The sequence below is a fragment of the Diceros bicornis genome, chromosome 16, assembly GCF_020826845.1.
Source record: "Diceros bicornis minor isolate mBicDic1 chromosome 16, mDicBic1.mat.cur, whole genome shotgun sequence".
Classification (NCBI taxonomy): domain Eukaryota; kingdom Metazoa; phylum Chordata; class Mammalia; order Perissodactyla; family Rhinocerotidae; genus Diceros; species Diceros bicornis.
The window spans coordinates 26,560,444-26,586,061 of NC_080755.1; the positions used below are offsets into that span (position 1 = coordinate 26,560,444).

General features: G+C 37.6%; 1 protein-coding gene across 1 annotated transcript in view; it reads left to right on the top strand.

Moving 5' to 3' along the window:
• Positions 1-25,590, top strand: part of RNF125 (ring finger protein 125) — a 36,907-nt gene extending 11,317 nt beyond the window's left edge. The window contains exons 2-6 of the mRNA XM_058556950.1: positions 4,646-4,799; positions 8,820-8,914; positions 11,300-11,390; positions 20,031-20,138; positions 22,872-25,590. Of these exons, the coding sequence (XP_058412933.1) occupies positions 4,646-4,799; positions 8,820-8,914; positions 11,300-11,390; positions 20,031-20,138; positions 22,872-22,958 (535 nt within the window). The 3' untranslated portion in view covers positions 22,959-25,590. The remainder of the gene's footprint in view (positions 1-4,645; positions 4,800-8,819; positions 8,915-11,299; positions 11,391-20,030; positions 20,139-22,871) is intronic.
• The last annotated feature ends 28 nt before the right edge of the window (positions 25,591-25,618 follow it).

Genomic DNA, 25,618 nt, shown 5'->3' on the forward strand with positions numbered 1-25,618 from the left:
ACTAAAAATTTCAGCAGTCGTGGCTGGCCCCGTGGCGTAGTGGGTAAGTGCGCACGCTCTGCTGCGGGCGGCCTGAATTTGGATCCCAGGTGCGCACCGCCGCACCGCTTTGTCAGGCCATGCTGTGGCGGCGTCCTGTATAAAGTGGTGGAAGATGGGCACAGATGTTAGCCCAGGGCCAGTCTTCCTCAGCAAAAAGAGGAGGATTGGCGTGGATGTTAGCTCAGGGCTGATCTTCCTCAAAAAAAAAAAAAAAAAATTTCGCCAGAGAATGCGTGCTTATATGGGTGGGTCTTGGGAGATTTGAGCAGATTTATGCATTCTCTCATAAAGTCTTCATTATAACCATGGACTAACTATGCTTGCTAAAAGCCACACAAATTAACTTTTAAAAGTTTTGTATTTTTTCTCTTCAGCCTTTTATTATATTTCAAATCATTCTGTGTTCTTTAAATTTATTTAAATAATCATAAATGCAATGTAATCTTTTCTTCACACTGAATTTGGATGCCCTTAAAAAATATTTTTAAAAATATTTTTCTCTTCAAATCACATCCTATTAAAAAATTTCAGGTCTCTCATCCTCCTAACGTTTCCCTTCCTAATTTTCCAAATAGATTTTTCTCAGGTGTAAAGAAAACTTAAGTCATAGTAAAGTTAAGTTACACATGGTTAAGTGAAGAAATATTAATTTATAGTAGGTGATTAATTTTCCCCAACATTTTATTATGAAAAATTTCAAACATAAGTTGAAAGAATTATACAGTGAACACCCATATATCCACTACCTAGATTCTACAATTGTTAATTTTGCTATATTTGCTTTTGTCTCTCACTTTAACACATACCTATCCATCCGTCAATCCATCTTATTTTTTGATGCATTCAATAGTAGTTTGCAAATATCATCACACTCTATCCCTTCTCATATCAGCATGCATAATATTAACCAGAGTTCAATATTTGTTTATGTTTTTTTTAAGGTAAATTACATATTTAGCGAAATGTGTAGATCTTAGGTATAACATTGACTGAGTTTTGACAATTGTTTAGCCCAAACCCCTATCAAGATGTAGAATATTTTCATTACCCCCAGAAAGTTCCTTCATGCCCCTTCTCAGCCAGTCCCTCTCCACGTACCCTAATAGGTAACGACTGTTGTGATTTTTTTTTTCTACCATAGATCAATTTCGCGTATTCTAGAACCTCATATAAGTGGACTTATACAGATGCGCTCTGTTGTATCTGGCTTCTTTCACTCAGTATGTCTTTGAGATTCACCCATGTTGTTGCATCTATCAGTAACTTGTTCTTTTTTGTTGCTGTGTAGTATTCTATTGTAGGAATATGCCACGCTTTGTTTATTCATTTTCCTGTTGATGGACACCTGGGTTGTTTCCAGCTTGGGGCTATTATGACAACATGCCTTATGAATATTCTCATACTAATGGACATATGTTTTCATTTCTCTTGAGTAAATGCATGGGCTTGGTATTGCAGGGCCGAGGGGTGCCTGTATGTTTTGTTTTATAAGAAACTACCAGACCATTTATCCCAAGTGGCAGTAGGAGACTAATTTTTTAAAAGAATCATTTATTATATAGGTAATATGGTTATATGGTTCAAATTTAAAATTCGACAATTAAAATACCCTCCTTCTCCACACACCCCCTCTTTCCAGTTCCCATTTCTCCAAGAGGTAGGTAAATGTTCTTTCTTTATTGTTCTAGATAAAGGATAGATCTACAAACCTACAAGTGCTTATACTATATACATGGTTCTACACTTTGCTTTCTAAGAGGTTTTATTTTTTAATTATCTTGTCTATGTGCCTTGTTATATAGTTTATATATATTCATTACCTAAACCTGAATAACCCCATATGAATTCTAATTAGACAATTCATAAAATGCTTGATCACTTGTATACTTTTTAAGCTAATGTACTAGAGTAGGGATGTTAAATTCTCCAGTTCTCGTGACTTGAATTTGATGACTGTACCTTTAAGGAGAGAGTTTTAACCTCAGATCTTTTTGAACTAAGCAGTTCTGCAATCTAGTTTCTGCGTCCCAGAAAGTGAGACTTAAGCTGCAGTGGCATCCAATTCCTTTCCTTATTTGTAACACTTCTAAAAGTTGTAGTTTTTATATACCATAACCAGTAAGTTCAGTCTGTTCCAAAACACCTTGGTCTTGATGTGTTTTCTCTGTTTAATAATCACTTTTATTAAAACAAGTACAGCTAATTGACTGATCTACCAGGTTTGCAACTAATATTGTCACATAATGCAATAACATCTATATGTAACACCACTGTACAGATGTAGGGAGGTTATAGTGAGGGACTTGATAAAACATGCAAGTATGCTCCTTTTCATGAGTATCTACTAGGCATTTCCATTGTTGTAGTTATCAATTGTAGTTACAAAAACATGTGCACAGCGCTTACAAAATGACAGCGGAAATGTACTCTGTATAAAGCCCACTGGTTTATACATCGATGATCTTATAATTTTGCTGCTTCTGCTTGTCACTAGGAGGAATTGAGGTGATTAAAAAACTTTACCGACTTTGAACCCTTACTGAAACTGAGAATCAAAGCACTACTGTACCCTGGCTGCGTGACCTTGGCAACTTGTTACCCCTCTCAACCTCAATTTGCCATCAGTCAAGTGAGGAGAAAGCAGAGCAGCCTTTTAGGATTACTGTGAGGGCTCTGAGATGGTGTATATCAGTGGCCACTGCAGGGCTTGGCACCAATATTAGCCTTCTGCTTGTGTTGGCATAAAACTCAAATAAGTTGTGAGAAAAGTGAGAAGACTTTTTAGTTGTCAAAAAACAGTGCTGTCTGCTTGCCTCTAAGTTATGTAAGCAAATAATTCATATCTGAACCATAGGTGTTGTATTAGAAATGTGAATTATGAGTTAAGCATTTGGACCATTTGTAATAAATGCCTTTCAAGACTATATTTTGAGACCCAATTCTTAGGGACTCAAAGAAACGCAAGGGCAGACTGTGCCTTAGAACTTACAATCACCTGAGGCAGAGAGCAGTAAAACCACAGCGGAGGACTTAGGTTTCTTGATTCCGGAAGTGTTGCTCTTTCCAACTGAGGCAGCTGTGGTGGTGGAAAGAAAGGTTACTGAATTTTGGACCAGAAAACCCCAGCTTCAGACTAACCAAACTCAGGCACTTTCTATAGATGTGACCTTGCAGAAGTAATTTAACCTCTGTGTACCTCAATTTCTTCCTCTATAAATGGAAATAATGATCTTTCTTAGGGGTTTGTTAGGGTTAAATGAATGAAGGTATGTGTAAGTGTTTTTAAAATTGTAAAAACCCAGTGTATCAAGTTTGAGATTATATCAAAATAAAAAGTTACCAAGCAACAATAATAACACAAACACCTAGGAAAAAAGGGTAGGAACTGAGGCACATCTGGGGTTCTAAATAAAGAGCGGGACAGTCCCTTCAAGCTGTTGCTGAATCAGTCTTTATGTCACTTCGTTTAGTATTCTACTTCAGAGAGAGGTTGAATACTCAACTTCAGATGTTCGCTTAGTCTGGCCGTCATCAGGCGCTCTTGCCTTCTGCAGGGGATCGTGGGCACTTTGATTAAGGTCCCACCAGATTGTATCTGATATGAGGTTAGTTTCTGTAGAGCAAAATCAGAATGCTATTGCAAGAAAAAGGGGAAATGGATGCTGGGCAAGCATAAACATCAAGCAGATGCCTCAAGAACAATGCAAACGTCAGCATCCTCTGTGTGCACATAAGAATTTTATAAACAGAAGCAGAAGAGAGTACTTTTAAGAACCAGTAATAGCTAGTATAATTGGGAGTTCAGTTTACGAAATTTCATTGAACTGTATAGCTATGATATGTGAACTTTTCAGTAGGTATATAGTATACTTAAATTTTAATGCCGTGTATTAATACTCCCAAATAGATAATTATATGCTGAGTACTTTAAGACCTATCAGATCATGCTACCTAAATGCTCATTTTTATTTCCGTGTGCATTTAGCCTTCAACAGCTCCTATAAATAGGTTAAGATTTTCTGTGAATTCTGTTGATTATGTTAAGATTTTATTATGATCATCTTTAAATAAACCAGAGAATATATTTCTTGACTTGGAGGACATTCCTAAGAGTGGTGATACTGATCAGATAATTTTCTATGTCTGGGGAAGACTTTAAAATTATTTTATGAAGAATTATAATGTGTCTGGTGTTTTTACCTCTTAGAGTTGCTATTTTCATATCTAACACCTAAAATCTCACAGAGCGAAGACCTATTTTCCCAAAAAATTTTAGGTAAAATAGGATTAAAGAAAATATAGAACACAGTGGCTATCCTTTGAGTTATAGTTTTAACTCTGTTTTTGGAATGCTGTTTCACCACTTTGTCTGTATTTTGTTTAAATGTGTGCAGTGCATGTGGTGACGTGTGACCCCCAAGAAGTCTTACTGGGAAGGTAAGACTCTCTGGCAAGTGTAGGATGCAAATGCACCTTTAGTTTGGCAGAACAGCTCACAGTGCACGAAGTATCATTAAAATACAGTTTACACACATCAACACATAGTGGTGGCTCCTTCATATCTTTTAAGGAAAATGATGTATTCTTGGTTTGTTTCGGGTAGGTTCTGCCGTTCCTGTATTGCTACCAGTCTAAAGAACAATAAGTGGACCTGTCCTTATTGCCGGGCATATCTTCCTTCCGAAGGAGTTCCAGCAACTGATGTAGCCAAAAGAATGAAATCAGAGTACCAGAAATGCACCGAGTGTGACACCCCGGTATGTGACCCTTGCCTGTGCTGGTGATTACCGGCTTAGACCTCTGACAAAATTGTCATGCAGCTGATCACTTCAGCTATGCCTTTAACCTCATCCTACCCCGACTTTCTAAAGTTTATTGTCTCAGCCTCTCCCCTTCCTTTCTCCAATTTCATGTACGTAGGCTGCAGTAAAATTGTCACCTGACTCTGACCACCGCCTAATTTTTCAAACAGATGCTTTCATTGACCACCCCCATTTCCTCTCTTCCCATTACTCCCGTGACCCCCTATTGTGTGGCCTCCATTCCTGCTCCTCTATTGCAGCCCACCAGTGAATAGCTTTATTATCAAATCCAGTGGCATAGTTCCTCCTATATTATTCGGAACTCTGCAGTGTTTGTCTCTATTAATCACTTCCTCCTTGTTGCATTTTTCCTCTTTGATACTATACTGGCCTGATTGGATCATGCGAGGTCTTGGAGGCCATGTCAAAGATTCTAGATTTTATCCTAAATGCAGTAGTGAGTCATAGAAAAAGAGGAAGCTTTTGATCAGATTTATATTTTTAAGATATCACTCTAGCATGTGCGTGGTCAATGGTTTGAAGGGGGCAAAAGTGGAACTGGGGAAGCCAGTGAGGTGGCTGTTAGGATGGGTTCGGTAAGTAGGCTGGATTAGGGTGATAGCATTAGATCTGGAATAAGAGGTTGTTTCAAGGCGTATTTAGGAGAGAGAATTGACAGAAATTGGTAATTGACTGGATGTAGGGGTAAGTGAGAATGAAATGTCAAAAATGCCTCCCAGGTTTCTGATGTGAGTAGGTGAGGGAGCAGATTTGGAGAAGAATCCAGAGTTAGGTTTTAGATACGTTAAGTTTGAGCTGCTGATGGGCCGGCCCGGTGGCTTAGCGGTTAAGTGCTCATGCTCCGCTGCTGGTGGCCCGGGTTCGGGATCCCGGGCGCGCACCGACACACCGCTTCTCTGGCCATGCTGAGGCCGAGTCCCACATACAGCAACTAGAAGGATGTGCAACTATGACATACAACTATCTACTGGGGCTTTGGGGAAAAAAAAAACAAGGAGGAGAATTGGCAATGGATGTTAGCTCAGAGCTGGTCTTCCTCAGCAAAAAGAGGAGGATTAGCATGGATGTTAGCTCAGGGCTGATCTTCCTCACAAAAAAAAAAAAAGTTTGAGCTGCTAAGGGGAGGATATTTAGATATACCAGTCTAGAGATCAAAAGAGAGATGGTGTACTGAGGATCTGAATTTCCTTAGAGAACCTTTCTTTGTTCATTGTTAGTGTAAATTAACGTAAAGCCCATTACACTTTCTCTTAGCACTCTGTGCTTTCCCTTTATAGTGTTTATCACCATTTGTCATTATGCTTCTATGATTTTTTAATTTCATGTCTATTATCCCCACCAGATTTAAGTTCCATGAGAGTAAGGACTGTGTCTGGTTTTTTTTTTTTGTGAGGAGATCAGCCCTGTGCTAACATCTGCCAATCCTCCTCTTTTTTCTGCTGAGGAAGACTGGCCCCGGGCTAACATCCGTGCCCATCTTCCTCCACTTTATATGGGACGCCGCCACAGCATTGGGTGCCAAGCAGTGCGTCAGTGTGCGCCCAGGATCCGAACTGGCGAACCCCAGGCCACCGCAGCAGAGCTCGCGCACCCAACTGCTTGGGTCACTGTGCTGGCCCCAGGACTGTATCTGTTTTATTGGCAACATGTACCCAGCACTTTGAAACGTGGCTGGCACACAGGAAGGGCTCCATGCATTTTTTTTTTGAATATTTATGTAAGATTCAATAATCTATTCATGGCTGACTGACTGCAGAATTTATGCATGGTCTCTCACTTATTCTTTGTGATTTTGGGCAATTATTAATCTAAGTTTTTGTTTACCTCCTTGAAAAATGAGGAAAAAGGTAATGTTTGTGTCAAAGTCTGGTTGTAAAGGTAAATCATAAAACATACGGCTTTTAGCACTGTCTGGAACATTGTAAATGCTCAAAATCAATAGCTTTTTACATTCATAATAATAGATTATTGCTTATTTTTACTTCGATACTTTTTGTCAGATATGAAATTCAACATGCACAAAATTAAACTCATCATATTATTCCATCATCCAGTTCTTTATCTCACCTTTGGGGTCTGTCAGAAACAAGAAAATTCTCTCAATTATCTTGGGTGGAAATCCCCTTCTTTTTTTAATCCACTCATTTCTGATTATTCACAAGGATTTTGATTTTTCCTTTGAGATATTTCTTCTATCTGTCTCTTCCTTTTCATGTTATTCCTCTTGCCAGGAATACTGCCATTCCTTCTATAGCCATTTTATTTATTTATTTATTTTTTTATTTTTTTGGTGAGGAAGATCAGCCCTGAGCTAACATCCTTGCCAATCCTCCTCTTTCTGCTGAGGAAGACCGGCCCTGAGCTAACATCTATTGCCAGTCCTCCTCCTTTTTTTACCCCAAAGCCCCAGTAGATAGTTGTATGTCATAGTTGCACATCCTTCTAGTTGCTGCATGTGGGACACCGCCTCAGCATGGCCTGACAAGAGGTGCGTTGGTGCGCACCTGGGATCCGAACCCTGGGCCGCCAGTAGCGGAGCGCGCGCACTTAACCACTAAGCCATGGGGCTGGCCCTCTATAGCCATTTTAGACTCTACTGATTCTTCAGAGTCTAGGCCGCATCTCCATTCCATGAAACCTGGCCTTTGTATGCCAGTCCCCAATATCAAACGGTTTGCTATGCACTTGTGTCTTTTTTTTTCCCTCCGTTAGAGTGTAAGCACCTTCACAGCAAGCACAGTGGCTTATGTTTCCTCTGTCCTTTCTTAGAATGCCTTACATAATTTTGTGTCTAGAGTAGAATGAATTATCAATTCATTTGTCAGTACATAGTCCCCAAATTGCTAATTTAAATGAGGAATGCTTCTCTTTGTTGATCAAGGAATGCAGAGAGGAAGAAAGAAACTTTTAACAAAAGTCATAAAGAGATGAGAGAGCACTAATGTACAAGGTTGGATGTTAAAAGTTGTAAAACAGTCTGTTTTAAGACGGCTACCTAGATTGGTCCCAGTTTTTACCTCTTTTAGATGGATATTTGTAAAGCAAGGATTTGTTTTTACTTTTCCACTTGATTTTATTTTTTATCTTGTGTTAAGCAGTTATAACTGTTTCCTTGATACGGTAGGTTTCACGTTTGAGGTTTAACTTCCGTAGCTTGGGCAAATTGAAGCAGGGTGGGTTGGCCACCTTACCACAGCTGTACAGAGCTTCCTTTAGCACAAGATTGTATCAGTTTCTAATGACACATTTAGTGGAATATGTGTTATTTAGCAACAGACCCCTCCTGGTTAGGATCTCTGAATGTATATCTGGAGGAACAAGGGCTCTCTATTCTGCCTTGATAGATATGGACTGCAAGAGCTGTCTTTTATGTTTACTCTTAATGGGCCCATTAAGTATACTGTGTATTGTGAATTCATGTAACACTACTGGATATACTATAAAACCATGGTATTTGTATCTTTCTGTGAGGCACAGGGTTTCTTTTTACTTACTATGAACATCTCTAAAAATCCTTCCATTTATTCTTTTTCTCTCTCTTTGTTTTCTTTCTTTCTGTCTCTGTTTTTTTCTTTCCTCCCTCTTGCTCTCTTTTTCCTCTCCCCGTTTTCTTTCTCACTTCCTTCTTTCCATCACTGACTTAGGTAATGGCATGCAAAAAAAGTAAATTTGAGATAGTACACATCTTTTCAGTTTAAAAAACATATGCTTTCTAGAAGAACCAAATTCAAAACTCAATATTTGGGCCTTCCAAGTATTAAAGAAATTTTAAAATAGTGTTATTCTTGAGAATGCCGTAACTTTGTGTACTGTTGTCATGAATGCATCCTTTTAATCAAGTGTCCTCACGCTATGACCTTATTTGAAATAATGAAAGTCATAAAGCTGGATTACATAAGACTTCATTGAGCCCCTTTCCAATAGTGAGTTTATTTTCAATTTGCTTTTATATAGGTTTGCCTCAGTGAAATGAGGGCACACATAAGAACTTGTCAGAAGTACATAGATAAGTATGGACCACTACAAGAACTTGGGGAGACAGCAACAAGGTTTGTTTCAATACAGTATAGTTTAATGCTAAATTTGATATGCCTGTAAAGAATTTAATGGGCTGGAAAGTTTAACAATTTTGTTGTGAAAATATGTATGTAGTTATATTTATCTTAATCATAATACCTGTTATTGGTAATCATTTGTTAATAGCAATAATTATGAAAGAATTTTGCTTTCTTAACTTTAAAAACTTTGCATAGGAGAACCAACAGAAAACCAGAGAGATTGGGGGAACTTCCTCAGACAAGTTTGTATTAAGGAAGATCCAAAAATAGAATGCAGAACTGTTCAATTTCTGCTAGGCTCTGTTTTCTGAGTAATAGATTGTTGAGGTAAATCATAGTTAAGAGGTTATTCATCTTTACTTTTCCATCGCCGCCACTCAGTTCTCCAGCTCATTCCCTCTCATTTTGCTGGTTTCTCTTTAAAAGGTAAGAAGTGACATCTCAGGATATATATCCTAACAAGGAAGAACAGGCCTGGGGCAGGCATTCGGAATCCTGTACCTGCTTGGTGCCTAATCTTATAGGGGGCTGAAGGAAGGATGGAGGTGGCTAGTAGGTATAGTGGAGAATATTGATCATTAAATTTTTTTTTTCTTTAAAAAAAGAAAAGAAGCAAATCTAGGTCGTTACCTCTATCCTTATAGCCAGAGTAATTACAAAGTTTGGAGTCTCTCTGTACTGAAGAAATAAAGAAATGATTTGTGTTTTCCTGCATAAGCTGATGACTTGGAAACCATTAAACCTGTTTATAAACTCAGTTATCATAGTGATATTCAGTAGAAGTGTGATTGCTTTCTTCTGAAGGAAAATCTTAGTTCTGCTTTTTTTAAGAAAATACACTCAAAATATAGCTTAAATTTCCTAACCCAGAAGTCTAAATGATTGCCCCATTCCTTTTGTTTTACTAGAGATTGCTTTGCAAGTGTACCTGTTATTATAGAATTAGTTTTATACCATGGCATTATACATTGTAAATGAGTATTTTAGCTCTAAGCAGAGTATGGATTCTGTTAGATTGACTACAAAGACCAATAGGAAGAAAGGATAACAAATGGGTTGAGAAAGCGTGTGGGTTTGATTGCAAAGTTGATAAGCTTTATGAAAATTTAAAAATATATGAAAGCTAATTTAAATCCTAATTTCTCCTGCTTCTTAGAATTAAGTAATAAATAATTAAAATAACAGAAAATGAGAAGGGTTGTTGATTAATCAATCTTACAGGCTAGATTAATATTTGCATTTAAGACAGAAATCTTTGCTTTATAGAAGAACTTACTACATGATTCAAATTTTTAAAATTCATATGCAGGGAGCTTGTCCAGAGTACAAGTCTTGGGGAACAGGAACTTATATTTATAATAGAGAGTGAGCAAAAAATTCCAAGCCTCCATATTTTTCCTAAGAATTTAAGGCAGCACTATCCAATAGAAATATAATGCAGAAGTCATTTGTAATTTTAAATTTTCTAGTACCCACACTAAAAAAGTAAAAAGAAACAAGTGAAATTAATATTTTATTTTATTTTATTTTTTTAATTTTTTATTTATTTATTTTTTTCCCCCAAAGCCCCAGTAGATAGTTGTATGTCATAGTTGCACAGCCTTCTAGTTGCTGTATGTGGGACGCGGTTTCAGCATGGCCAGACAAGCGGTGCGTCAGTGCGTGCCCGGGATCCAAACCCGGGCTGCCAGCAGCGGAGTGCGCGCACTTAACCGCTAAGCCACGGGGCCGGCCCAATATTTTGTATTTTATTTAACTGAATATAGTCAAAAAATTATCATTTGAACATGTAATCAATATAAAAATTGAGATATTTTACATTTTTTTGGTATTAAGCCTTTGACATTCAGTGGGTATTTTATACTTCCAGCATATCTCAATTTGGACTAGCCACATTTCAAGTCGCAATAGACACATATGGCTGACAGCTACTGTATTGGACAGCACAACTGTAAGGGACAAATACTCCCTGTGTACACCTGTAGATATATAGGCTAGTGGAGTTGGAGAACAATGACACCCAATTCAGATGTTACCTGAATTAGGAAAGGAAGGAAGAAAAATGGACAGAAAAAGTAACCCAGGGACAGCTGGGTGGTGTGATCCTCAATTTCTCAGTTAACGGGTACTCAGATTGCTCTTTCTCCCAAAGACAACAAAGTGTTTCAAGTGTGTTGTAACTGTTTCTCTGTGAGGATACACATTTGCATTTCTCCTGAGAAAAAATTTAGGCACAAAGAGCATTATCAGGATAGGAAAAATAATATGAAATCTGAAAGAATGAGAACTGGAAACTAGATTCACCTACATTCTATTTTTCACCTCCAGTTAATTGCCAACAATTTTAGTAATATTTGTATTCTATGCAATTTCCAGGTGTGTATGTCCATTTTGTCAGAGGGAATTGGATGAAGACAGCTTGCTGGATCATTGCATTACTCATCACAGATCAGAAAGGAGACCTGTGGTGAGGATTTTTTCATTATATATTTCTGCAGTGTCTAAATTCAGTATACATTAGAAAATCCATTTAATAGGCTACTATTTATAGACATGATAAAGGATAGTTTATGTCAAGGTTAGGGTGGTTCTATGACTATTAACAATATGAAAGTGTTGAGTTGAAACTGATAAGAATTACTAATATGCAATCATTCTTTTATTTATGAAATTACACATCATCTCTTACAGATAATCATGGGCATAATCAACTAAGAAGATCTAAAATGCACAGTTAAGGTATACTAACCATGGTCACGTCCTAAGTTAAAAACATTTTTTAATAATGTAAATAGGGTTATCATGACAATACACTAGAAATGAGAAGTAGACAGTCATTCATCTTTATTAATCAATCTGTTGTTTTATTTCCTAGTCTGAATATTTATCCATATGCTTGCACATTAAATATACATATTGTCATCATTTCCTAGGTCCATTGTGAGTGCTCCTTTTTTTCTTTTCAACCTGGCATTTTAGTTCTACTTGGCAGTGTAGCTGTTATAGTTTTCGTTTCTGTATAGTTGTGAGGAAAAGCAGAGTGATGATGGAATGATGATCATCATTTACGTAGCCATTTGACTATTTTTGAACACTTTGTTGCCAGTTTTTAGGATTTGAATTCATATTCTTGGACATTTAAACTTTTCTTTCTTTTTTTTTTTTTTAATAATTTTTATTTATTTATTTTTTTCCCCAAAGCCCCAGTAGATAGGTGTATGTCATAGCTGCACATCCTTCCAGTTGCTGCATGTGGGACGCGGCCTCAGCGTGGCCAGAGAAGCGGCACGTCGGTGCGAGTCCGGGATCCGAACCCGGGCCGCCAGCAGCAGAGCGCACGTACTTAACCGCTAAGCCACGGGGCTGGCCCTAAACTTTTCTTTCTATTGGATTTTTCCTATGAGGGAATTCCTTAGATTGATATTTCTTTGACCAAGAGGGCAAACTTTTTAATAACTCTTGAAATACACTTCTAAAATGCCTTCCAAAAAGTTTGTCAATTTATATTTGTGTCAGCAATTTATGAGTAAACCAGTTTCACCTTAACTTGGCCAAGATTGGCTACATTTATTTTAAAATTGCCCAGGCTTAACAACTATATAGTTATACCTTGAAGATTATTTTTTTCTTTTTTTTTGTGAGGAAGATCAGCCCTGAGCTAACATCCGTGCTAATCCTCCTCTTTTTGCTGAGGAAGACTGGCTCTGAGCTAACATCTATTGCCAATCCTCCTCCTTTTTTTTTTCCCCAAGGCCCCAGTAGATAGTTGTATGTCATAGTTGCACATCCTGCTAGTTGCTGTATGTGGGATGCGGTTTCAGCATGGCCAGACAAGCGGTGCACACCCGGGATCCAAACCCGGGCCACCAGTAGCAGAGCGCGTGCACTTAACCGCTAAGCCACGGGGCCAGCCCATGAAGATTATTTTGAATTTTATTTTAGTTTTATATGTATATGTATGTGTGTTGTTTTTATATATATGAGTTTTTGGTTTTATAAATGTAAGTTTGTTTTTTTTTCATAAAATCCTTTTGGGAAGTGGATGAAATTGAAACAAGATAGACAGATGATAGACAATAGATGATAGATAGATAGATAGATAGGTAGATAGATAGTCAGTCCTCACAACAATCCTATGAGATAGGTATGATTATTATCTCCATTTTACAAATGATAAACTGAGGCTCAGAGAGGTTATGTAAGTCTTGCAAGTTAAGTAGCAGAGCTACAATTTCCACACAGTAGTCTAGCTCGAGGGCCTGCATGGTAACACCTGTGCTCTACCAGCATGTTCAAGAGAAAAGCCCCACAGCACAGTCAAAGGTACTTATTATTGATCCTAATGGCTTAGGGGTTTGGTTCTTGGAATGGCTAGCTAGGAGCTTGATATGTATTCTGGGAGCAGGGGAGATTGTCATGGCCTTTTCCTGCTCAAGTTGCTCTGCAGGAGGAACTGGGCTAAGGAGTTGTTTTACGATAGGTCCTTGGGAAGCCAGAGGAAGTCAGAAGAAAACATTAGGATGGCATAATAATGGCTACCATTTACTGAGTTCTAAGTGCCTCCTTGGGGCCAGCCCAGTGGCGTAGTGGTTAAGTTCGTGTGCTCTGCCTGGGCAGCCCGGAGTTCGCAGATTCGGATCCCAGGAGCGGACCTACGCACCACTTATCAAGCCATGCTGTGGCAGGCGTTCCACATATAAAGTAGAGGAGGATGGGCACAGATGTTAGCCCGGGGCCAATCTTCCTCCCCCCCCCAAAAAAAAAAAAAAAGTACCTCCTTGTCTCCTCCTAGCACCCCTATGAAGAAGGTATTATCAACACATCTTGAGCCCTGACTAGTATTACCCAGGGTGCTGCTCTGGCTGGAGGAACACTAGGCACTCTGGACCATGGTCTTGGGCTACATCATAGCAGCAATTTAAGGCAGGCCACATACTAGTCCGTCCATTAGTACTATGTACCTGCAGAAGTCCAGTCCGTGTGCTGCTCCGTTTGGCCATCAGATTGAAGGTGGCCTATGGAAGCTAGGCCTTCCATGATTTAGCGTTTGTAGAAGTCATTGAAGAAAACTGACCTAAGGACAGAAATAAACTAGGAACGAGGGATCAGATTGCCAATGGAATGTGGTAGTTAAAGCCTAGGCTTTGGAGGAGATAAGCTTTGGTGCAAATCCCAGAAAATCCTATTAACCTCTCTGTCTCTGTTTCATCATTTGTAAAATGGGGATGATGATGATGATAATGATGCCTTTTTCACAGGGTAGTGAAATAATACCCTGTACCAGTGAATGAGCAGGTGATAATGGTACGTTACTACCACTTTTGCAACTATGTAAAATCAAGGCTAGTGGAGAGTTCTCAGAGGAAGTCATATACTCTCACGGTTGGGGAAACCAAGCTGGGAGAGGTAGGGAAGGTGAAGTGGTAAAATTTCACAAGACCAGGATGCTATCATGGCCCTGAGGCAGGAGCAGATTGTTTAGAAAATCCATGGTTCTGTAATACACTAGGGCCGTCTAGAGGTGGTCACTGGAACAGAAGACCTTTGGGTGTCTGATGTTGGCAGTTCATTCTTGACTAGAAGCTCAAGACACATGTCACTCTGAAGGATCTAGAGCCATTAGAAGTCAGGATATATGCTGTGGTTATGAAAAGGCTGGAAGTAGATACTGTGGCATAGCTGGGGTTCACGTGCTTAGGGATCCCCACTGGGGACACATAGTTGAAAACACTCTGGTAGAAGTCCTGGACAAGGAGGGCTGAGCCCGAGGCTGATTCTGGATTGGTGTGGAAGTTAGCAAGGAATTATTGCTTTAAAGGACTGGATTGCTGGGTTTGCCCACAGATAAGATCAGTGCCATCACCTGATTTACCTGGTACAGGAAGTTTCAGGGCAGTTAGAGACTTGGGCAAATGATTCCACTTTCCAGTATAATTAGATAATTCAGAGATCAAACTACAAGCAGCTAATCCTTTCTTTCTGACTTGCTCAAGACTGAGATAGTAGGTTAAGAACGTCAGGGTATTTGACTTTTCTCACATGCAGCTTCAACAGCCAACAGCTCCTTTTTGTCACACAGTAATTATATTCTGTCATGTTTTATTTTTTTTTAAAAAATTATAGCTATGGAATGTTAGACTCAAAGGAGGCAAATGACACAAGCAGCACATGCTTCAGATTGAATTATGAGACCACCTCTGAAAGGAGTTTAGTATTTTATCTTGTAAAGGGAAGATGTTTCAGCCAAAACCACACTTTCTGGCTATCTTCTCTGGCCAGGGTCCCCTTTCTTTCACTGGTTGGGCTCTTCTTTATCCTTTAGAGCTCAGCTTAAATCTCACTTCCTCAGGAAGCCCTCCCTGACACCCTAAGTAATTTCAGCTCTTGCTTTTCTCACCTCTTTTTTTCTAATTTACCACAATTTGTAATTGTGTATTCATTTCATGTCTGTCTCTCCCTCTAAATTATTAGGTTCATGAAGTCATGGAACTTAACTCCTTTGTTCAACCCTGCATGTCCAGTTCTTGGTGGAAAACCTAGCACATAGTAGGATGTAGTGATATGAAAAAAAGGATATTAAAGAAAAGCATAATGCCATTCACCCAGGTTCAAAGATTCCAGTAGTCTTTTATTTTCTGTCTTGCTCTGGAGATTCATTCCTTAAGGGAAGGGACAGGACTTCTGTTGGTTTGGAACGTAAACTGTGGTGACTAGAGTCTGAGCCACTCGTCCACAGCAGTTTATTTCCATTTATTTTCAGAAGATCTGTGACTTGACTGGGCAGTGGGAGCATATGTGCATAAATGTTTTGGAAGGAAGAAAAATCTTCATTAGATTTGCTTTCAAACTCCTACTAGATTAGATGTGCAATTTGATACCTTAATTTTGGTTACATATTTGCCTTTAATTATTTTCAGTGCATGTGTCTTTTCTCTTCTTTGGTTCTTGGATTCAGTGGTCTTTAATTTCTTCCCCAAATGGCATTTGCCATCATATAGAAAGTGTTCTGTAATTGGCTGAGTTGCTGTGGAGGTTAATCTAAACCACAGATAGAGCTGGGTGTCCATTGTAATGGACATTCCGAAGGATTGAAATTGGTGGCAGCTTCTAATATGGCGACTGTTATTTGCCCATTGCATTCACCGTCAAATAAAGGCCATACTGAGATGAGGCCCATGTCTTTTGAATGTACACTGTACAATCGTTGGTTCCTAATATGAGTAGTATGGCCTGGGAGCATTGAGTAGAGAGAAATAATAAAGGATGAGCTGATGTTAGGAAATTGGCAATGTTAGGAAGAGAGTAGGTGAACACTTAGGTACTTAGGTAATGATCAGTCTCTCACTTACCATTTCCGTCTCCTTCCTATTCTTACCCTTTCCTCCGTCAGGTCAAATCCCTCAGTTTAAGAAACAAAAGAAATTTTTGGAGTAACAGAAACTTTAGGCCATTGTTTTGCAGTGTCCTTCTGGTGGACGTCTCTTTAGTCACACAGCTAAATTTTATGTACACCAGAAGACTGAAGCCTCCACTAGTTCCTTATTAACATCAGACTACAAACAAAAACTACTTTGCTTAAAATTCCAGGTTTTCTGTAGCTTTCTCCTCTGCTAGACTCGAAGCTCCTTAATGATAGGGCCAGAGCTTAGTCATCTCTGTACCTCTGGCTCTTGGCATGGGGCCGACAGAAACCACGTTAGGTGCTCAAATAAGTGTCTGTCGAGTAGAACTGGTCCCAACTTAGCGTTCCAGACTCATCTCCCACCACTTCCTCCAACATGCCCTATCTTCAGCTTCGCTGAGCTATTTCCATTGCCTAAGCGGGCCCGTCCTTTTAGGATTTCCTGCGTTTCTCCACATTGATTCCATTGCCTGTGATGTGGCTCCCCTGACAGGACCGGCTCATTCTTCAAGACTCACTTCAGGGGCTGGCCCGGTGGCGCAAGTGGTTAGGTGTGCGAGCTCTGCTGCGACATCTCCGGGTTCCCCAGTTCGGATCCCAGGCGCGCACCAAGGCACTGCATGTCGAGCCATGCTGTGGCGGCATTCCATATAAAGTAGAGGAAGATGGGCATGGATGTTAGCTCAGGGTCAGTCTTCCTCAAAAAAAAAAAAGAGGAGGATTGGCATCAGATGTTAGCTCAGGGCTGATCTTCCTCACAAAAAAAAAAAAAAAAAGACTCACTTCAGTTACCAGAAACTCAGCTGAATCCTTTCCTGAATTCCCGGGCAAAATTAATGACTCCCTTTTCAGGTCTTGAACAGTCGTCTGTTTGTATCTTGAATATAGTATTTGTTATGCTGCGTTGAAAGTATCTGCTTAAGTGATAATAATAGGAGCCATTTGTTATATGTGCCAAGGACTCGGCTAATATAATGACTGAGCTTCATAATGTTGAATGATGTATTATTTTAAATCTACCAACAGCTCTGCAAAACAGAGATAATTCTCAATTTACAGGTTAAGATTAATTATTTGCCAAGGTTAAGTCAGTGAGAGGCTGGGATGAAATTGGAAACAATTTTCCAGGTACTGGGAAGGCAAGGGTGAACAGGACACGTGTAGTTTCTTCCCTCAGGGAGCCCCAGCTATTCAAGGACAAGGATCAAATAGTAGTAAATATATGGCATTTATTAAATGCCTAATTATGTACCCAGCACATTAAGGACATTATTTCTAAACACCATAACTACTCTACAAGGTAGGTGGTGGTATCTCCATTTCACAGGAGAGGGAACTTAGTGCTGAAGGTGAGACAGCTAGTAAGAGCTGGTGCTAGGATTTGAACCCAAGCCTCACTGACTTCAAAGGTCCTGCAACGCAACCCTATCTTACTGGTTTCCATAGTCCACGTGCCTAGTACATAGTAGAGGCACAGTAAAGAGTGTTGAATGAACACATTTCTGTAACTACTGTTCTTTCTCTCACACCACAAAAAATTAATGTTGCTTTTCCATTAAAATATTTCTTGATCTCAGCTCTGTTCTCTTTACTATGTAGGGGTCTCAGGGTAGATTAAGTGCTATCTTGGGATAGCCAGTGTTGCCAGTTAACCAAGATAGCTAGAGCATTAGAGAATCGTAAATGGTTATACAGCAGTAATAATTTAAATGATGTAATTTTTAAAAAAATAAGACAAAGATTAATGGAGTAGAGCAAAATTCAGAAATGGACCTTATTTATAGAAATTGAGCATATTGAAACCAGAACCCCGTAAAACAATAAGAAAGAAAAGAATTATATAAAGACCTCATTTAGATTTAAAGAAAAACATCATCAAAGGTGGTAAGTTAGACTCTGTTATAATCTGAAAAGAACCCTGGATTATCTATTAGAGGCTTAGATTCCAGTTCTGATACTTATAGTGGTATAAATTTAAGCTAATTTTTTTCCTCTCTGAAATTGGGCTCATCAACAAAATAAGGATAATAATTCATTGGATTGTTGTGAGGATCAAATGAGAATACCACCTAACTTATACTTAGCACATACTTTGCACTCAGTAATGATTCTGCATCTCCTATTTTAGAAAATGAATACATGAAGAAATAAAATTTTTTAAAAACCTAGCTTAAAATATAATAAAGTAGCATATGTTAAAAGAAAGAGTCATTTATATTAGCCATTAGAGAAATGCAAATTAAAACTATGATAAGATACTACTACACACCTATCAAAATAACTAAAATAAAATATTGACAGTACCAAATGCTGACCTGAGTGAGGAAAAACTGGATAATTCACACATTGCTGGTCAGAATGTAAAATGCTACAGACACTCTGGAAAATAGTTTGGCAGTTTTTTACAAAGTTAACCATAACACTATATGCCCTAGCGATCATACTCCTGGAAATTTATCCTAGAGGAAGGAACACATGTTTATGCAAACATTTGTGCACAAACATTCATTGTAGCTTTATTTGTAACAGCCAAAACCTGGAAACAACAAATGTCTTTCAGAAGGTAAATGGATAAACAAACTGTGGTACATCCATACTGTGGAATACTACTCAGCAATAAAGAGGAAGAAACTATTGATGCACACAACAACAAGGATGAATCTCAAGATTATTAGGCTTAGTGAAAAAAGCCAGTCTCAGAAGATTAAGTACTGTATAATTCTATTTATATAACATTCCTCAAGCGATGAAATTATAGAGGTGGAGAACATATCAGTGGGTGCCAGGGTTAGGAGAGAAGAGAAAATGAAGGGGTAACACCAGGGAGCTCCTTTGTAGTGACAAAACAGTTCTGTAACCTGATTGTCTTGGTAGTTATATGAATCTATACATGTGATAAAATTTAATAGAATTATACAAACCCAAAAACATGAGTTCTTGCAAAAACTGGTGAAATCGAAGTATAGTCTGTAGTCTAGTTAATTGCCAATTTCCTGGTTTTGATAATGTACTATAGTTATGTAAGATGTTACCGGTTGGGGAAGCTAGGTGATGGGGACATGGGATCTTTCTGCATTATTTTTGCAATTTCTTGTGAGTTTATAAATATTTCAAAATGAAAAAGTTTTATTTAAAGAGCCATTAATGGCTATTAAATTAGGAAAATACATGTAAATACCAATATCTGATGCTGATGTGTTATAATCTGTATTGCTGATAGCAATAAAAAGCTATAGAGGAATAGGTATTATGAACTGTAAATGTTCATAAACTTTGACCTACTAATCTCCATTTCAGGTCATTTATCCTAAGAAAATAATCCTCCAAGAGATAAAACTAAAGATAATGTCATTTGTAATAACAGCATATGCACATACAAAAAAACTTAAGTATTCCAAGAGATAGGCAACTAATTAAGTAAATTATGGTACATCTACTAACTGTAATATTGTTTAAATAATAAATGGATAAATACCAAAGAAATAGCTCTACTGTTATATACAAGAAATGTGTTTGGAGAATAAATGCAATTTTATTTGTTTAACGTTGCTATAATATTTATGCAATTTTAAAACATAATACTGAGGTATGGCCAATAGATTCATAAAGTTAAAATTCACTGTTGAATGGTTATTTAATTTTTTAATTCTGACACTAATGATTATTTTAAATTCTTTGTTGAACTCTTGGTCTTGTTACTTCCAGTTCTGTCCACTTTGCCGTTTAATACCTAATGAGAATGCAAACAGCTTCAATGGCAGTTTAATAAGACATTTGCAAGTCAATCACACTTTGTTTTATGATGATTTCATAGTAAGTATATTTTCTTACTTTTACATTGTTTTTATGCTGTCTGTGTTAAGCTTAACTTTTTTAATCCAAGTGAATAAAATTATAGAGGGAAAAAAATGTGTATGTAGCTGAAGTGTTAAGTATTAGCATTAAGTGAGAAATCATAAAAATATAGTGTTTTATAAATTTGACTATTAATATTAAAGTAGTTATCTGCTTTAGACAAAATTATTTTCTTTGTGATCTATATAATTATCCATTGTATGAAGAGCCAAATTTTGCTTTCAAATTATTTTAATTTCTACTCTAGTCCCTCCTTATATATGGTTATAATTTTTATGAACCTGAAAATTTATGCAGCTGAGATGCAATCACATCAGTAATGAAATGGCTCCGAGAGTTTGTTCTGCATCCAGTTGCTTTTTGACCAGCTGTTAACAGATATGATATTATCAGTGTAGTAAGACACACCGGCCTTATTTTTAATTTAAATTCTAAAAAACACAAAACCCATGTTTATTGAACTTTTTTTAACTTAAAAAAAGTTTATTATAGGGCCGGCCCCGTGGCATAGCGGTTAAGTGTGCGCGCTCCGCTGCTGGCGGCCCCGGGTTCGGATCCTGGGCGCCCAACAATGCACCGCTTGTCAGGCCACGCTGTGGTGGCATCCCATATAAAGTGGAGGAAGATGGGCACGGATGTTAGCCCAGGGCCAGTCTTCCTCAGCAAAAAAGAGGACGATTGGCATGGATGTTAGCTCAGGGCTGATCTTCCTCACCAAAAAAAAAAAACGTTTATTATGAAAAAATGTTAAACATATGCAAACGTAGATGGAATAGTATAATGAGCCCCCATATACCCATCACTGACCCATCAATAACTAGCAATTCTTGGCCAATCTCATTATATTAAGACTTTTTTAAGATGCAAGAAAAGTTAGGTATAATATGAATAGTGCTTTAAACTTATGACTGTATTTCCCATGGTCAAAAATGAGAATAAGAAGCAAAAAGTTAACGTAGCCTTTGTTGTACTTCAGTCCGCGCATTGCCATGCGAGGGTAATGTGTTGTCCTCTGAGCCTCTTTGAGCCTGTTATTGGAAGATTAATCACTCATAGCCATATTCTGAAATAGAATATTTTGTTACTTTTATCTAAATACATGAAATATTAAGGGCTAAATTTTAATTTGCATATAATTTCACATGATTTTGACTGTTTTCTTTTCATCCTATTTCAAGGTAGAATTTAATAATTGTTAAGGATTGTCATTTGAAAATTTTCTCCTTGCTATCTGCTCTGCCCACTATGAATATCCGCGTTCAGCAGGAGCTTGGGTCCTAATCGAGGTTTAAGTAACAGCTCTCTCACAGCTGTATGACTTTGGGCAAGATATTTAACCTCTGAGCCTCTGTTCATTTGTTAAGTGAAGAGAGTAAAAGCACCTACGCCCAAAAGCTGTTGTGAGGATTGAATGTGAGATAATGCGTGTAAAATGATTTGCGCAGCTTGGGCCCGGATTTAGGCAGGTTAGTGATGGGGCGAGAGTAAACGGGAAGCATAAGAACCACCTGAGGAATTGAACGAGCTATACCCCAGAGGCTTCATATTCTCTGCTCCATCTCTCAAATAGTGTCTTTCCTAGCCCCAAGCACACAGGCCTCAACAGAGCCTGGTTCTGGTCTGTGTGTTCTCATTTTTCACAACACATAGGACTTCCTCTTTATTTGAGCTCCATATGATGTTCTAAAAGCCGGGTTGATTCCATACCTGTTCTGGCTATTCACGTTCAGTCCATTCTTCTCAAGATCTTTCAGACAAAGTCTGATCCAGGGCAGGTCGGGAAGAAGTCACTTTCCCCCCCTCAAGACCATATTCTTGGGTATGGAAGTCAAGTTGAAGCCAAGTTCTTTGTTTTGATTTTCTGTTTCCTAAGCTACCACGTACTATACAAGGCACTTTATGCAAATTATCTAATTTATTCCTTGCAGCAACTTCTATGAAATGAGTACTGTATTATTATCCTCACTTAGCTATGAAATATCTGATTCTCAAAGTTTAATAAATTGCCTAAGAACAAGCCACTATTTAGTCCAAATCTTGTGCTCTACTGTGCTTTATGGCTTTCCTCTGGATTTTGTTTATTTACTTTTATGTTCTAAAATAGACTTCGAATAGAGTTTACTTTTTTTTTTTAGTTTATTAGGGAAGAGGAGATGGATTACAGAGGATAGGACTCTTAATAGTTTTTATTTTATTTACAGAATGTGCTGATTTAAAGTTTTGAATTCCATTTTGACCATAGGGAGGCAAAGAGGAAGAGACTTTTGTTTTCAGCCTTTTTTTTCAGAAATAGATATTCAGTAGTACTGTTGGGATTGGTGAATCCTATGGGAATGTCTTAATTGTATTCCATGTTACATGTTTATGTGGAACATAGCACTCTGACCAGGATTTGTAATGTTGATTACAAACTACTAGTTAGATCAGATAAAAACTTTAAATTTCAAATCAAGACTATTTTACTATGACAATAACTAGTTAATCCATAGGCAGTAAAATGAAATAGAAAATGCGCCAGCCCCAAAGCAAAAGTCTCGGGTTCTATGACAGTTTTTGTGGAAACTTGGACAGATCACTAAATTCAAGGCCTTAGTTTACTGCAAAACGAGGGCATTGCAATGACTCACTCCTCCAGTTTCTGAAAACTATCATCTCTGATTGTATGTTTCTAATTATTTTTCTTTATTGTAGGATTTTAATATAATTGAGGAAGCTCTTATCCGAAGGGTCTTAGACCGCTCACTTCTGGAGTATGTGAATCACTCGAACACCACATAATTTTATTAAAAGGAAAACAAAGGAGATCATACAGTTGCACCATGTGTTAACATGCTGCTTGAACAATTGAAGGGAAATGGTCAATGTTTGATGAGCAAAAATGTACAACACAGTTAAATGTCCGTGTTTGTTCTTATATTGCATTTTAAAACTGCTTTCATTTTGATGGTTTAAATCTGTTTTACATTCTTGAGTTTCTTAGACACTTAATGACAAAAAATAGTCTCCATCAGCCATTAATATATGGAAGAGAACATAAGGCTGGGTATGTGAGTGAAGGATCTTTATTTGCAAATTGGATGACACTGTGTGTAATGCTACATATTAATAATTACCATCATGGCTGGGCAAGATAACTAATCTTTGTTCTATGTAAGAAGACGGAGAGTGAAACAGAGTGTGGACATTCAAGGAAATATGAAATCTATTCCAATGCTCATATTCTAATCTCTAATGGAATAACATGAATAATCTCGTATGACAGTAGGAAAGGAAAATTTTGGAAGTCAACAAATTCCATTTAACCAAATTGTGTAACATAATACTGTAACAAAATAAATTTTGTGTTAGGAATGTATACTTAATTCTTTGACTTTTTATAACTATGCACACATGAGAATTTAATATTATATTTTTCAAATATTTGTAGCTTATTATTTAGAAATATTTCTATAATATAGGCAATTTTTTAAGAACCATCAGCTGATATTTACAGTAGAAATATTCACATCCATAATTTTTAGTGGAAAACCCTAAGGGCTTTGATTTTTTTTTTATCCTTTAGAAAAATTATAAAATAAAACATAAATACTGAAAACCAAATAGAAAACATATAGCTTATTACATTATTATAGGGAACTACTCTCTTAGAACTCTGCCAGCCACCCTGGATGTCTTGTGTGTGTCCTGTCACAGTTAACAATCCTCTTCCCCACCCCACAAAAGTAACCACTATGTTGATTTCAATTGTAGTCACTTCTTTCCTGTCTTTATCATCATCCAAGTGTGTATCTCTACACACTATATTTTAATCTTATCCATTTAAAATTGTTTTGTTAGTTATCTCTTTTACATCTCTTTTTAATCTACAGCTTCCCCTTTCTTTCATTTCCTTAAAATTTACCAGTTGAAGAACCTGGTCTTATGACCTATAAAGTTTCCCACAATCTGTGTTTTGCTGATTGGGTACTCATGGTGCAATCCAGCCTGTTCCTCTCTCCTCTGGATGTTGACACATGGATCCAGAGGTCTGAGCAGACTCGGGTTCAGTCCTTTTGGCAAGACTACATGTCATGGTGTGCTCTTTCATCTGAAGGCACTTATGTCTGGTTCTCTCTTTTTGTGATGTCAGCTGAAATTGATACTCAGTGCCTAGATCCATTGTGAGTTGGAGAATATTCTATCATTTCTTTTTCATTTATTAGTTGGAATATTTTTATAAAGAGATGTTTCCCTACATCTACTATTTGGTTAACCAGTGGTAAATTACATATAGAAAAGGGAAAGTAAATATTTGAATTTTCCCTTTACCTATTTTCAAGGTAATAGACTTGTTTCCTATCATCTTCCAGAGATCACTTTTTTTTAAAGTATTATAAACTCATGGATTCAAGCATATTTGATAGGCTTCAATCCATTTCAAATTTTACCTTATTAAAGCTCAAATTGTCCCATCTTTGGCCATTGGGAGCCTCATCAAGTTGGTTCGAGTCCTTTTGACATTATTCTAGCAGTCTTTAACAGCCTCCTTGCTGTCTCCTATGATAGATATTCCAGGCTCAACTTGTATGTTTCCTGCCCCCAGACCTGGAATCAGCCGTTTCTCTGAGAAGCCTGGTTACTTACAGTGAGAAATGGCATTTCAAAACCATAATTGGGGTTCTAAGGATGCTCATTGCTATTAGATTGGTCATTGTTTCTCGGAGAGAGCTAGGAAATATCTATTTTTTTTAAGGGTAAAACATTTTATGAGTTTATTTTGATACTTCCAAATCAAATTGAGTACTACAGGTTTTTACCTAATCCTTTCCATTACAACTGTATCTCCATTTTTTCTATGTTGATAATCCTGGTTTTCAAGGACACAGGGCATGATAAAATTAGAATATCCCACAATTATTCATTTCCTTTATCTACCTTATATATACAATAGTCTTAGAATAACAATACTAACACAACTACCACCAGTATGATAACCAAAACTGTTAAAAATGTTTCCATATGCTCTCCCCATTCTCCCTCTATTTTTTAAAGTCATACTACATCAACATTTTCAGAACATACTGGTATAGCATGCTATACTCTCTCCCTTCTAGCTCCCATTTAATCTTAGTTCTTCAAGTAACTGTATATTCAGTGCTTGCCACCAGCCTTTATTTGATGGCCATGACTTTTTTTCATATCTTGCTTTTTAATGATGAATCCAGGACATAGAATAATGTTTCCATCTTGAAAGTAAGCACAGAAGCTATAAAGATTAGTGATATCAACTCCTGAGGATAGAAGGTTATTTGGCTATAGTTAGCTTTGTAATTGTAATCATTTATAAACTTCTTTGTTCCTTACACGTAAATGTAGTCATAATCATGGTGCCCAAAATTTTATGTAATAAATTATCCATTACTTCTTTAAAGTCTTGCTTACTGTTCTGCCATTGAGTT